Source organism: Thamnophis sirtalis, unplaced genomic scaffold, assembly GCF_051295495.1.
Source record: "Thamnophis sirtalis isolate CommonGarterSnake01/CBP01778 unplaced genomic scaffold, rThaSir2_p1.2 scaffold_9, whole genome shotgun sequence".
Taxonomy (NCBI): Eukaryota; Metazoa; Chordata; class Lepidosauria; order Squamata; family Natricidae; genus Thamnophis; species Thamnophis sirtalis.
The window spans coordinates 49311683-49325814 of NW_028261389.1; the positions used below are offsets into that span (position 1 = coordinate 49311683).

Here is a 14132-nt window from a genome sequence, read left to right on the forward strand (position 1 = left end):
AGCCTATTCGGGTCTTCGGATATTTGACGCCTGTTTTGGAAGCTTCGGAGTCTCGCCTTTTCCTTGGCGGGCTTCCCTGGTGACCGCCTTTCCCCTTCCACATGCCTGGTGTCGGTCATAGGCTCCATGTCGGGGGAGGGGGTGAGTCGGTCCAGGGAGCCCCGCTACGGCCTACATCTGCTGGCGGAGGGCCTTAGATGAGTTCGTTCGGTTCAACCTCCCTCAATCAGATTTTTGGGCGAGTCGTTTCTTGCGCAGGGATAGTCCCGCACGCCGGACCCTTGGACTCTCCGGGGGAACCTCGTCCTGGTCAGGGGGACGACGGTGCCCTCTTCTGCGGGCCCTCCGCCTCCCGGGGGTAACCCGGGTCTCGCTGGGGCGGGTCTGCCCCGGCCACTCGGCGGGACTTCTAATTCGAGGGGCAGACAGAGTGTACGTCATCACGGACGCGGACCTGTTCGGGGGAGGCCCCGGTGGGCTCCCGGTTCGCTCAAGACAGGTGGTCGCTTTCGGGTCTTACCCCTCGTCTCTGGGATGGCACTAGTGCCGGCACGCTGGGCTCCACGCTCCCTAGGGCCCCGTTGGACACGGTGACCGTTGAGGCTCACTTCTGTTGGGGGGGACCTTCTCCGGCCCTCTGCCAGGCTGCTCTGGTCCTGGACACCTGGGCGGTGGGGCCCCGGTTGCCCTCAGAGTCGAGATTCTCCCCGGGCTCCCCTGCCTCCTGGTGGCTCGACGGCATCGGGCGGTCCTTACCAGGGGTGCGGGCCTACTGCACTCCCTGGGTGTCTACTCGCTCGCCCGCGTGTTCCATTCCTCCCCGGGGTTTCACCCATTTCCTGTCCTGGTCTGTGGAGGGCGCGAGCGCCCTCGAGAGGAGGTGACCTGCGGGTCTTCGGTATGGGTTCCCCCCTTCCCCCTGGTTCCGGGTCTCCCCGTAGGGGGGTGGCATGGGGGCCCCGATCGTGGCGGTGGGCCCTTGTGACCTAGGGACCTTGGCTCGCGGTCCTCGTCCGGCTGTCGGTGGCCCTCTGCGGAGGCTCCTGCGGGAGGGGTTTGACCTGGCAGCGGAGGGGGGGGTCCTGCTTCGCCCGGCCCCTGGGGTTGCATCTGTCCCATGACTCTTGTCCGGCAGCTGTTGGGGGCTGGCCTGGTCTCTGGGGTCCCTCGCGACTTGGGATGCTTGGGCGCCTTACGGCCCGTGGCTGTTCTTCCAATTGGGTGTCATCCGGTGGGGTTTCTGCCTGGCTTCACCCGGCAGGGCACCTTTCTCCCTAACGTCAAGAATTCCTGAAGGAGGGGCCTGACGCCGGACCTCCACAAGAGTTGCGCTGCCTGGTGGCGGTTTTGTTTCGGCCCTGGAGGGGGTGGGGTTCTTTTTCCCCTCTCAGGTCCCCTTGATCAAGCTTCGCGGTAGGGGGCGGCTTCTGGGGTCTCCCTCTGTCCACGGGTTCCCCGTGTGTTCTTCCCCTGGTGCTCAGGGCTTGAAGGGGGCCCCTTTCAAATCTCTTCAGGGGGTTTGTCTGCAGGCTCCCTTGTGGCGGCTGTCTCCGCCCGGTGTACTTGGAGTGGGGCTCCCTGTTCTGAGGTCGCCCCATCATCTTCTCTACAGGGCGGGGCGATGCTTCGCCTTGCTCGTACCTTCTTCCCGTAGGTAGCCACTTCCCTTCGTTAGCCTCCGGAGTTCATCCGGCTCGGCCAGGCCCGGGACCGTTCCTAGGATGGCGGGGGGCTCTGGCATTGATCAGACGTGCACCGCGCCCTGCGGTTCCATCTCCGGCGGACCGAGGGGTCCGTAAGTCGATTCCTTGTAGGCTGATTCTTCCAGCTGGGGGTCGCTGGGTTCGAGTGTGTCTTCAGCTACCATTGGCGTCGGCTGCGTCGGGCCATTGCAGATGCTTACGGAGATTCAGGTCGACGGGCTGGCCCCGTCGGAGTTTACGGCCCAGTCTCTTAGGAGCTCCATGAGCGCGGCCTCGGGGGCCGTAGGGTGCCCGTTGGGGCCATCTGTCGCGTGGCCACTTGATTGACTGCCGTTTTCCTCCGGCGTTTTGGGTCTGGAGGCCTTCACGGATGCGAGCGTGTCCTTGGTGGTAGGTTCCACTGGCTCCCCTTGGGCCCTAGTGGTTCTCGTTCTCCCTCCCTGGGACTGTAGCTTGGGTATGTCCCACGTGTGACCATTCCCTCCCCCTCTTCTGGAAAAAGGACGTTGGCCTTACTTGAACGTCTATTTTCAGAAGGGGGAGGGAATGGTCACAACCCGCCCTGAGACCTTTCTGTCGGGGCCAAGGGGAGAGCCCGGGTGGTTCCCGGGGGTTTTGTTGTGTGTTTGTGTTTTGTCGTTTCAGTTCTACCATTCGCCTTCGAGGAAACTGGGATAGGACTGGAAGGCACCAGTATTTAAGCGTTTTCTCTCAGGCTTTGGACCAATCAGGCTTTGAGAATAACCCACGTGTGACCATTCCCTCCCCCTTCTGAAAATAGACGTTCAGGTAAGACCAACGTCCTATTTAACTAATGATAGAATATTGAATATTGAGGGACACGATCTGGTATATGGTTGGCCTGCTTACCTGTTATTCAACAAAAAATTGGACAAGAATTTTAAAAGTCATATTTTAAGAAATGCTTTACTGCGGGTCTGGAAAAAATACCAATATAAATTAAATGACAAGATACCCATGTGGGCAATTCCTAGACAAGCAATTGAAAATATGAATATAGCACAAAAACAGGATAGAATTACTTACAGCTTCTCATTTTGGAAAGGGGGGGTACTACAAGTAAAATCTTTAGAGGTATTAAAAGAGGAGAAGGTAGTTCAAACATGGTTCCAGTATGGGCAATTACAGGCCAGGTGGAAAATAGATCAAAAACTTGGTTTTATCCAAGTTGAGGATAATCTGTTTAAACAAATAAGAGATCAAAGCTTAATGCACATAAAGAGGATATATAATGTATTAATACAGATGGATTCGGAAACAGAATTAGTTAAAGATTGCATGATAAAGTGGGCTCAAAATATTGAAGAACCAATAATGTTGGATACATGGGAAAGAATCTGGGTAAGAAATGTGAAATTTACACAAGCTCAAAACCTGAGAGAAAATTTTTATAAGATGTTCTACAGATGGCATCTAGATCCTAAAAAGCTGGCTTCTATGTATCTGAATTTACAGCCTAAATGTTGGAGATGTGGTTCTCTCGATGCTACATATTTTCATATATGGTGGACCTGCCAAAAGGTTAAGGCATTTTGGATAAAAATATGGTGGATTACGCAAAATATCTTTAAAAGAAGAATAAAGTTTACTCCTCAGTTATTTTTACTAGGTAAAAATACTAGGTACTAGGTACTGACTTTACAGTGGCAGAGACTAACCTGATTCTGCACTTGATAACGGCAGCAAGATTGTTGGTGGCGCAATCCCATCAGATCGCACAGGGTAGGCCTCCTCCGAATTCCATCCGCCAGTCAGTGCCGACTGGCGACTACGCGGAGGAGAGCCTTCTCAGTTGCAGCTCCGACGCTATGGAACAATCTCCCCGTGGAGATCCGCACCCTCACCACCGTCCAGGCCTTCCGCACGGCCCTCAAGATCTGGCTATCCCGTCAGGCCTGGGGATAGGACTTTACTCTCTCCCCGCCTGAATGCTGAGTGAATGTTGTGCTTTTATTGTTAATTATTTTTTTACTCACATTTTCTTTTATGTCTTGTCTTGCACTCCCCTCCCGCATTATTGTAAGCCGCCCTGAGTCCCCTCAGGAAAAAGGGCGGCCTATAAGTGTTCAATAAAACTCATAAAAACTCATAAATACTGGAAGAAGGAAAACTTGCCTACAACTCAAGAATGGACATTGAAAGTTACAAATTTAGCTGAGATGGCTAAAATAACGGCATATCTTAAGGATCATTCAAATGAGAGATATAAACAAGACTGGAAAAAATGGATTGACTATATACAAAACAAATATGGGACTAAGAAATTCCAGATAGTCTATGCTTAAGATCAGGAATGATTTAAGTTGTTCAAAGCTAGTTTAGCAAGAAGGAGCTAAGCTCAATGTAGAGATGTTATTAATTTCTTATTCTTTTCTTCTCAATATATTTTAGACTGTGTTTGTTAAAAATCTATAACGTGTATGGGCTCTGGGAAGTCGGGGGGGAGGGAGATGGGGGGTGGGGGGAGGGTGGGGGGAGGGAGGGATATATACTAGGTTAGATACGATGTGTTAGATTTCAATGTAATGCGATTTCACATGTATACTGTTTTTTTTTAATTTCTCTGTAAAAATAGGATAAGTTACGGTAAGTACAATGACATATAGTGGAAATACACCAAGGGGAGGAGGAGTGGGATAGAAGAAAGATGGGTAGAGAGGGACAGGAGAGAGGATGGGAGGGGGGTGAGAAGGAAGGGAGGGAGTGAATCAGGAGAGAAGAGTGGTAGAGGGGGAGGGGAAGTAGGGTAGAGAGGGATGATGGAGGGAAGATAGAAAGGTGGAGGGGGTGGAAGAAAGAGGTGTATGGAGAGTGGAAGAGGTATATTGGGTCTCTATTTTTGGGGGGGTACTGTTGAGAAGAGGAATTGCTGCGATTATTGTTTAATGTTGTATGGCGCCGGCTATGCACAGTATATATGTGAGTGTATGAAAATGAAAATGGAAAATAAAATCCTTTTAAAAATCTAAGAATTCAAAACAAAAGCTCTTATAAACGTTGCCCTTCTTCCACCATCTCCACGGATCAGATTTACATGAAAACACCAAAGCATTTATCCAAATGTAACAGGCATAATCACGAGTAATAAGCAAGCAATATTGTACCAGACACGGAACACACGAAGGAACGTTGACTCCAGCGACTGGGGCGTGGCAGCATCTCTCCTTTTATCTCCAAACCTGCTCCCACAAGCCCCAGCTGCATACTGAATTTTGTATCCTGAAAAAACTGTCAGCAGAATTGCTGAGTCACAACACTGAATTTGGTATCCCGAAAAACCTCTCGGCAGAACTGCTGAGTCACAACACATCTCCATGTTCACATTCCAGGAGAGGTAATTGGGTCATTCAGCTGAGACACCAGGAAACCTCCTCCCATTATGCCGACAGAGGACATGCTGCCTGCTAACCATGATTTAAACTACTTACTCTGGTGCAAGCTCACACTGGGTTATTCCTTTCTCTAAGCTCTCTAGTTACTCTGGCCCTCTCTCTGGACTGGGCCCATATCCTGTCAAGAGTTTTGGCAGCGTGACTATTATGAGATAAACTCAGGAGCACAACATCGTACACAGCACACAGAGCCTTTAGACAATTAATAATGGTTTATATACAAATATATACAGACATGCACATGATAGATAAATCCCTTACCACTCAGCTATGGATACGAAGAGAGAAATTATATACAAGAGAGAGAGAGAGAGAAACGCCCTCTAATGACCACCTATATACACACACATCTTAAAGGGGTAAATGACGTGTGGACCCCATCAGTCTTAAATAGACAATCCCTGTATTGCTGAATCATTCCCATTGCATCAATTTACAGTTTACAGGCTCTTTCCTTTACAGATTACAGTTTACAACCTTACATCAGCTGGCAGCTATTAAATCCTCAGTACCTGATAATTATTAAATAATCAATAATCAAATAATCATTTAGCATTAGTGCTAGATTACAGCCAATGATTTTTTTGTTGATAGGCAAATATGCAGAACATTTGGATTAAAGTCTCATACAGTAAGCAAATATTGCCATTCTAGGTTAATTTACTCTTTGCACATAATTTTTCCATATTAAAAAAACAAATTGTTCTTTGAAACTTGATTAGGATATATATCACTTTTGATGAGCTGTAATGTCAAGATTCTACAGTACTGTTCCAACATTTCATGCTTATTAGCTCAAGATATAGTAATAGATCAACATAGACCCAAGTAATAATAACAACAACAAAAACAAATACAAAGTTCTACAAATAGAAATAGAATGACTATGGCAAAGGCAAGCAAAGGTAGTAGCAATAGTAATAGGTGCCATGGGTGCAATCCCAAAACAACTAGAGCACCACTTCAACACCCCTGGTATTGACAAATTCGCCATCTGTCAATTGCAAAAGGCGAATTTACTCGGAACAGCTTCCATCCTGCGATGATGTCTGTAATCCCATCAAACATCCAGATCTGCTTATATTGATTACTCAATAGATAGGCAAAAATGCCAAACCCAGTCTGAACATTTGGCTTATGATCAATAATAATAATAATACAATAGAATTCCCCTTAACTCTTAATGACTCATTCTATTACAGTTACCTTATCTATTTACATAAAACACTCATCCTATTTAAAAAATACTACTAAATTATGTAGCACTAAAGATAAGTTCCTTTTGTATTAGGAAATAGGGTATCAATACAGTTTTACTAGCTTTGGCTAGAAATCACTTCAGCAAACTACATTTTAGCTTCAACGGAGTTAAAAGATTAAAACTGTTACTTCCAAATTCTAAAAATAATGACACTTAATTTCACATCAAACATAATGGATTTGACTCATAACTTTTTAATAAAACAAATGTTTTTATTTGTTCTGTTTGCAAATAATTACCTGCTAGGATGTCAGTGTGTCGTGCTGCTATTGTTTTTACTTTTATTATTCCTGACTCAGCAGCCTGTGGAAAAATAATTAAGAAATCATTGTTTATTTTACACTTTACATAAGTAATTATTTGTTTAATAGCACCTTAAAATGTTATTTTTACCTTTGCATGAATTGCATCCAAAAGTGTATACATACTCCTAGCATAATTAAATTTTACTTAACTAAGGTGTGTTGTACATATTATATGCCGTTTCTCACTAATCGTGAAAATATATCTCATCTTATTTTTATTTTTGGGAAAGTATATGAATTGTTTGAAAAAAAAATCTTCCAAGCAAAGAACCTTTGTTTATATTTTCTGTTTAAGCAAATTCCATATCAACCAATTATAATCACGTATGTTTAACATGCAGTTTAATTCATAAAGGCAAGCAGTGGGAGAGTATACGTGCATGCACAACTTAGGTTAAGAGTATCAACTGCCCAGAATAAAGAACTGGATAATTTTAAAGAACAAGAGGCTGTTAGACATAGAGGACCATGAGATTTAGGAGACACATATTTATGATATGACAAAGCTAAAGTGAATGCAGATTTTAAGAATTATTTTGTTAGGTATGTCATCCTAGGAGTCTGGAATAAATATAAAACAAGGCTCTTTCCTACGATACATTTTGGCTATCACCCAAGAAGTTGTTTTTTTTTTAAAGTACAGCAATGTGTCAGCTGTCCTATTCATTTAGCTAGCAAAGAAAGACTCCTGGGTCATTGTTTCATCAAGAGTACACTTTACTGGAGCTTAAATAGTTACAGAAGAAAAGCGAAGCCTATTCTGATATTTTTACGTGCAAAAAGCATAATTAACTTTTCTTTTCTCCCTTGGCCTGCCCATAGTTATTATTCACTGTCCAATCATTTTCATTTTTTGTTTGGAGAACAGGCTTTTCATTCTAGCAGACATTCCCAGCAAACAAAATTGGGAGGCTGGCAGTGTCCTAGGCTTTGAGTCGGCATTCCTGGCATTCCTTTAAACTTCCTCCCCTGCATCCCTCCCATTGTTGCTAAATGTTTGGCTCAGAGTAGAAGTTGCAAAGCAAGCTGATCTGCCAGACATGACATGCTGCCCCTCCAAAAAGAAGGACGAGTCCTGAAATATAACAAACAGATATACATAATTAATTACACAAGAAAACCACTACTGTACAAAAGTCACCTTGGCTTGCGTGGATACTGGCATAGAACCTCCAGGTGCATCTAGGGACATGGATGTGTGTCGCTTCCACCCATTCTGCCTCTGCTGGGCAAACCCTTTCTATAAGATTAAATACTGTAACTTTCTCCTACGGACCTGAGAGTCAAGGATGTCTTTCACCTCAAAATATTTTTCTCCCTATACCCAAATGAGATAGATGGCTTTGTCAGGTTGTAAATGCAAATGGCTTCAGTAAACTACAATGGAACATTTGATGGAGGCACCTAAAATTCTTTGATAACTTTAACTCTACTGTCACTGGATTTATGATCTGGATGATGGGAAAAGGTCCCACAAACTTGGGCCCCAACTTCTTGCAGGGTTGCCTTGACTGCAAAATCTTGGTGGAAAGGTGCACCTTTTGCCCTGTTCTCCTTTTGGAGCATTCTTTTCTTATCGGCTCCCCCCCCCTACTTTTTTGGATTTTCATTTTTAAAATATACTTCAACAACAATACATGAATAGTACAGCATCTGAGTATCATTCATTTTGGGACAAGTGGCAATAATTATATTAATAATATTTGTTACATTAATTAAACATGAAATCCTAATATTAATATACAGTACGTTTGTTTTAAAGTAGTTATTCAATATTTCAATGTTCCATTTTAATGTCAATCACAATATTATTTGATTTACATAGTAATGCCACCTTTCAACCTCTAATCTTTCCCTCTAGTAATTGCTTTTATTCTATTGTATAAAAATATGTGTGCTAATATTTCCCTTATTTCTGCCTCTATTCTGGCTTCTAGTCAGGCCAAAATTGCTAATGTTAGTGTTAATACACATGCTTATATTAAGATATAGTCCTTTATTATTTAATTATTCAATGTTTCAATGCACCACTCTTGTGTCAATCACCATATTATTTAAACATACTTAATAATATCATCTTTCAACTTCTAATCTTTCAATCTAGCTATTTATAACTTTATATAAGCGTGTGTATTCTTATTTCTACCTCTATTCTAGCTTTTAATCAGGATATCATTACATTTAAAACATTCCTTTCTATCCACCATCTCTTGCCCGTTTTAATACTTCAATTCTTATTTGTTTTTTTGCTTGACTCCCATACTCCTTTCTTGGATCCTTGTCTCTATCTATATCTGTATCTTCACTGTTCAATCTAAACATTTCTCTCATCTCTATCCTCCTATGCTGCCCGACCTCCAGAGTATCTACCCAGGCCCCTATCTTCCTTTGAAAAGTATTTTCCTACTTCTCCAATTCTATTTTTAAATCTCTTAAAGTACTTTCCCCTTGGTTTATTTCACCAGTCATTATTATCTTTATTATCTTCTCCTTCTCATCTTCTTGCTTTATTTGCTAATTTTTCTGTTCTGTCTTTTCCTCCATTTTTTCTGTTGTCTCTCTTTCCTGGAATTTTTGGTCTTCATTCATTATCAGTTGCAGGGTATTTTCTATTTTCCCGTTTATGCCATGCAATAGGTTCTTTATCTCCTGTAATTCTTTGTCAGTGTCCTTAATGCTCTGGAACATTAATACTATTTCTTTTGAAATTTCTCTTATTTCCCCCTATTTTAGTCCAAAAACAATATATTCAAGCCTAATGTTGCTCCTCAGAAAGTACAATACTCATAGTTATTTATATTCCAGGATTATTCAATCAGTTCCATTTAGATAGTCTAGGAAGCTTTCCAAAAATCAGCTTTACTTAAGGGTTTTCCTTATTCACACAGTTGAGTCTCCAGTAATCATAAAATAGATAATTAAAGAACAGTAGGTATCGCCACAATCCTCCAGCTTCAAGGGCTGACTTGGCTTGGGTTTGGTGGCTTCCTTAGTTTTTAAAAAGTTCGTGATTGGCAGGGTAATTTGAGCAAATTCAGGGATAAATTGCCGGTAAAAGTTGGCAACGCCGAGGAAACTTGCAGTTGTTTCCTTGTCTGAGGTGCTTCCCAATCTAAGACTACGTGCATCTTTCCAGGATCCATCTCCACACTGCCCTGTGAAATTTGGTACCCTGGTTAGTCCAGTTTTGTCCACATTTGGATAGTTTTACGTAAAGCTGGGCTTTTCAGAGCTTTCCAAGTATTGCTCTGAATAACTTCACATATTCTTCCATCTTTTGGTGTAAATCAAAATGTCATCTAAATACCCCAAATCTCTTTGTACAAATGCTTGTACAGGACCTCATTTATCAACTACATAAAGATGACTGGGAGCCCCTGTAGTGTGGAAGGGAATACTCTAAACTGGTAACAATCCAACAGACAAATAAATGCCATTTTCCACTCATTGCCTTTCTTGATTCTCACTTGATAATATGCTTCCCTTAAGACCAATTTTGTAAAAATCCTCCCTTTGGCAAGGTAAGGGAGTACCTGTTTTCCATGCAAATGATATTTAATTTGCAATAGTCCACCCATATCCTAATAGTCCACCCATATCCTCTTTTTTCTCTCTGAAGAGCATGGGGGCTGCCATGCATGACTTTGCAAGTTGAATAAAACCCCTGGCTAAGTTTTTGTCAATGAATGCTCGAGTTCCTCCATTTTTCTAGGTGTCATCGAGTACAGCTTAGGTTTTGACAGTTTGACCCCGGTGACAATCTTGATGGCACAGTCTGTGGGGCGGTGGAGACAAAGCACGTCAAACCCCTTTTCGCTGAACACCTCAGCAAGATCACAATATTCAATAGAAATGGACGGATTTGCCCACTCCCTGCCTGGGCTTTTCTCAAACCTTCAGCTTTCGCTTTTCTAATTAGTGGCTCACGGGCATTTTTTAGCAGTTTCGTGTGTTAACTGTTCTATTCATTTAGCTAGCAAAGAAAGACTTCTGGGCTATTGTTTAATCAAGAGTATACTTTGCATGAGCTTAAATGATTACAGAAGAAAAGTGAAGCCAACTCTGATATTTTCACATGCAAAAAGCATAATTAACTTTTCCATTCTCCCTTGACCTGCCCACAGTTATCATTCACTGGCCAATCACTAGCTTTCTTTTTCTTTGGAGAACAGGCTCTTCATTCTGGCAGACATTCCCAGCAAATGACTTTGGGAGGATGGCATTGTCCCAGGCTTTGAGCCGGCATTCTTGCATTCCTTTACCCCCTCCTATTGCCTTCCCACATCCCTTCCACCACTGATAAATATCTGGCTGTGAGTGGGAATTGGAAAGCAAGCCGATTTGCAGCCATGACACAATGACTATAAGACCAGCCTGATGGACCCATGGTGAAATACATTTTGCTCAATTTTTTGACAGAATGAATGAATAGAAAATTAAATTAGAACATAATGTTATTTAACTTTACTTCCAATTCATTCTATCAAAAAATTGAATATATAAAATGGATTATCAAAGCAATATAGTACTAGATTCCTATGCATATTTATTCAAAGTAGTTCCAAATGTAGTGGAATCATTTATGATAATGGAGTACAGGGTTGAAAAACTAAAAAAACAGACTTTAAAAAACTCAAATTAAGTTCAAGAATAATTTGCATAATTACATATCTGAAAACTTGAATCAATATAGCCAGAAGAATTTTGTTTCACTTTGTGACTTTGTTTAAAGGATATTTTGAATTTTAACAATCCCAATTCGTTAAGAATAATCAACCAGTGGCAAAATCAATAGATTTTTTTAAAAAAAATTCTCTGATTCTTTGCATATAAAAGAAAACTGTAGATTTTATAGTGTGAGCTGCACAGAGTTGATCTGGAGTTGGGTGACACTGAAATCATACTAAGTGGCCTAACTATGGAGATAGTCCATTTCCTATTACCATTATGTAAATAATAGAAGTTGCCCTTAAATTAATTTCTGTTGGTGGTTCACAAAATACTCTTGGCAAAGTTATGGAACTATTTTGCAGAAAATGAGAAGGTAACAATCTCTTGAGACCCATCTTTTCCTCTCGCCTAAACATTCATCTTTAAAAGGCAACAAAAGATCAGATTGGAATAACTTCTAAATACATACATTTTCCAGAAAATTAATGTTTCTGTAGGAAAAGGAAGACAAAGAAAATAGATCTAGTCCTTTTCAAAAAACACATGACAATTTTAAGAAGGCTCTTTTAAAAAGATGATTTGTAAAATAAACTATTGATTGAGCTGTCCATATTTTTAATAACAATTTTATTAAAGATCATAACAGTAAAAACCAAACTGAAAAAGTAGAATAAAAGAAAAAGGTACAGAAAAAGAAAAAAGAGAAAAAATAATAAGAACATAGTAAAACATATAAAAATGATGCCTACCTTCCTCACCACAAGTAAAAAATTCATTAACTTATCACTTTCACTTAAAATACAATAGTTTATCTTTTTCCTTATTTTATTTGTAAACAAATCCATAAAGCATTGCCATTCCAGGCCTCATCAGCAAAATCCATTAGTAGAAATGTTATCTATTTTAACTTTTACCAAATAAACCAACTTTATATTTCTTCCTTTTAACAATCTTTATCTTTCATGCCTTCAAATAATGTCATAGAACTTTATTTAATTTTTCTTTGTTCTTTCTCACAAGATTCTTCAAAACTTGAATAAGTTTATTTTGCAAATTTGTAAATCCAATATAGTAAATTTATCCAACTCATTCTCTTGTTTTATTATTTAAAATCTCTTTTAAAAACACCTTCCAGTGTTTTTTTCTATGTCTAGTGTTACAACTTTTTCTATGTCATTCTACTAGTCTGTCATTTGTAAATCCATTTCAACTCACTTTTAATCAGACAGAACTTTTGCTCTTCTATAATATACTTTAGAGACAGTCTAGGAATAGATCCAGATACTATTCTTCAATAAGCCTATTAGAATATCCTGCTTCATTCTGCAATTGGAAATCGAGTTTAAATGTTCTTTTCCTTTAATTAAAAAACTTTAGTTCCCTGTAGAATACAATGTCAAGACTGAATCACTATGCTTCTTTCAAACCCTAATGCTTTTCAACTTGCCACTGAACTGGGGGGGGAGAGAGGGGGAAATGGAATGCTGAGAATGTATGTGGAGATCCTGAGAGCAAGGAAACCATTAAGGTCACCACTTGCAGGTGCTTTAGAAAGAAATGGACTGTTCCCATAACAAAAGGATGTCTAATAATTAGATAATGTGATCACCCAAGAGTGGAGAGAAGAGGAAGCTATTGTTTAACTAGACAAGCAATTTCAAGGGAAAACCACAGCTGGTTTTGTTTCTTCACTACCAATATGGTATGTCCAATAAAATTTTACTTTTGGGAATTAAAATTTCCCAATAGTGTTTCCTTGTTTTGGATTTCACTAGTTGGACAGCTGACATCCAATTTTTTTATTTTTTTTTAAATCAAAACAAAAGCATTTTCCCACAGGAAGGATGCTTTATAATTAATTCCAGAATCTTATTTCAAATTTATCTGGACCTTTAGTCCACCTATAACTTTCTAAAATCAAATTTTCAATCTTTTATAAATTTTGCTATTTATTCCATTTAAAAACAAACTTAAACTTGTAATTAAAAGTTATTTTGCTAAGGATTGAAGGAAATTCACACAGTGCTGTAAAGTTTATTAATCCAAAGATTCCTAATAGCTGAAAAGCAATTACAAGCAATTTCCATAAGTGATTAGAAAAGGAGGTATGCAAATTTAGTATCCTTTCAAAGATGCCAATCACAATTTGAAGAAGATGGTTATTCCTTTAAAAACATCCCTGAATATTTTTCTTGATGATTGTCACACAAATGCAGAGAACACACACACACACACACACACACACACACACACACACACTCCCAATAATATATCTACATCATTTATGACTGTGAACAAAGTAAAAAAAAATGTTTTTGAGAAATGCAGAGAATTGAGAAGAGTTAGATGGGAAAACAGTAAACAATTTGATAATCCTTTATATATACAATTTTTATGCAAAACCAACAAGATTCATTCCATACTGCTTTGAGTGTGACAATGAAACAACGCCTCAAGCCATGGAAATATGGAATTTCATTAGGCAGTATAATAGCAAGCATGGGAGAAGATATGCGCATGTGCGAGGAACATGTCTGCCGAGTCCACCGCTCTGGCGTCCATACAGGGAAAACAGCCAAAGGGGAGAAACTGGCCTCAGAAATTGAGCTGGAGAGAGGCCAGGGTATGAGCAATTTCCTCGGGGGCTTGGCGCTGGCAGCAGACTGGAGAGATATTGCTCTCGAAGGCTGCTTTTTGAGAAAGACGCCGCCGCCCGGGAGCCGCCCGGGAGCTGCTCGGAAGACGCTGCGACCCAGCTGGCGATCCAGCTTGCTTTGGA

General features: G+C 40.9%; 1 protein-coding gene across 24 annotated transcripts in view; it reads right to left on the reverse strand.

The window, feature by feature from the left end:
* MON2 (MON2 regulator of endosome-to-Golgi trafficking) overlaps positions 1 to 14132 on the reverse strand; it is a 118723-nt gene that overhangs the window by 90038 nt on the left and 14553 nt on the right. For all 24 annotated transcript variants that reach the window (XR_015697755.1, XR_015697754.1, XR_015697758.1 and 21 more), the window contains exon 2: positions 6617 to 6680. Coding sequence is in view for 16 of the 24 variants with exons in the window: in XM_087723514.1 (XP_087579640.1) it covers positions 6617 to 6680 (64 nt within the window). In the remaining 8 variants the exon portion in view is untranslated. The remainder of the gene's footprint in view (positions 1 to 6616; positions 6681 to 14132) is intronic.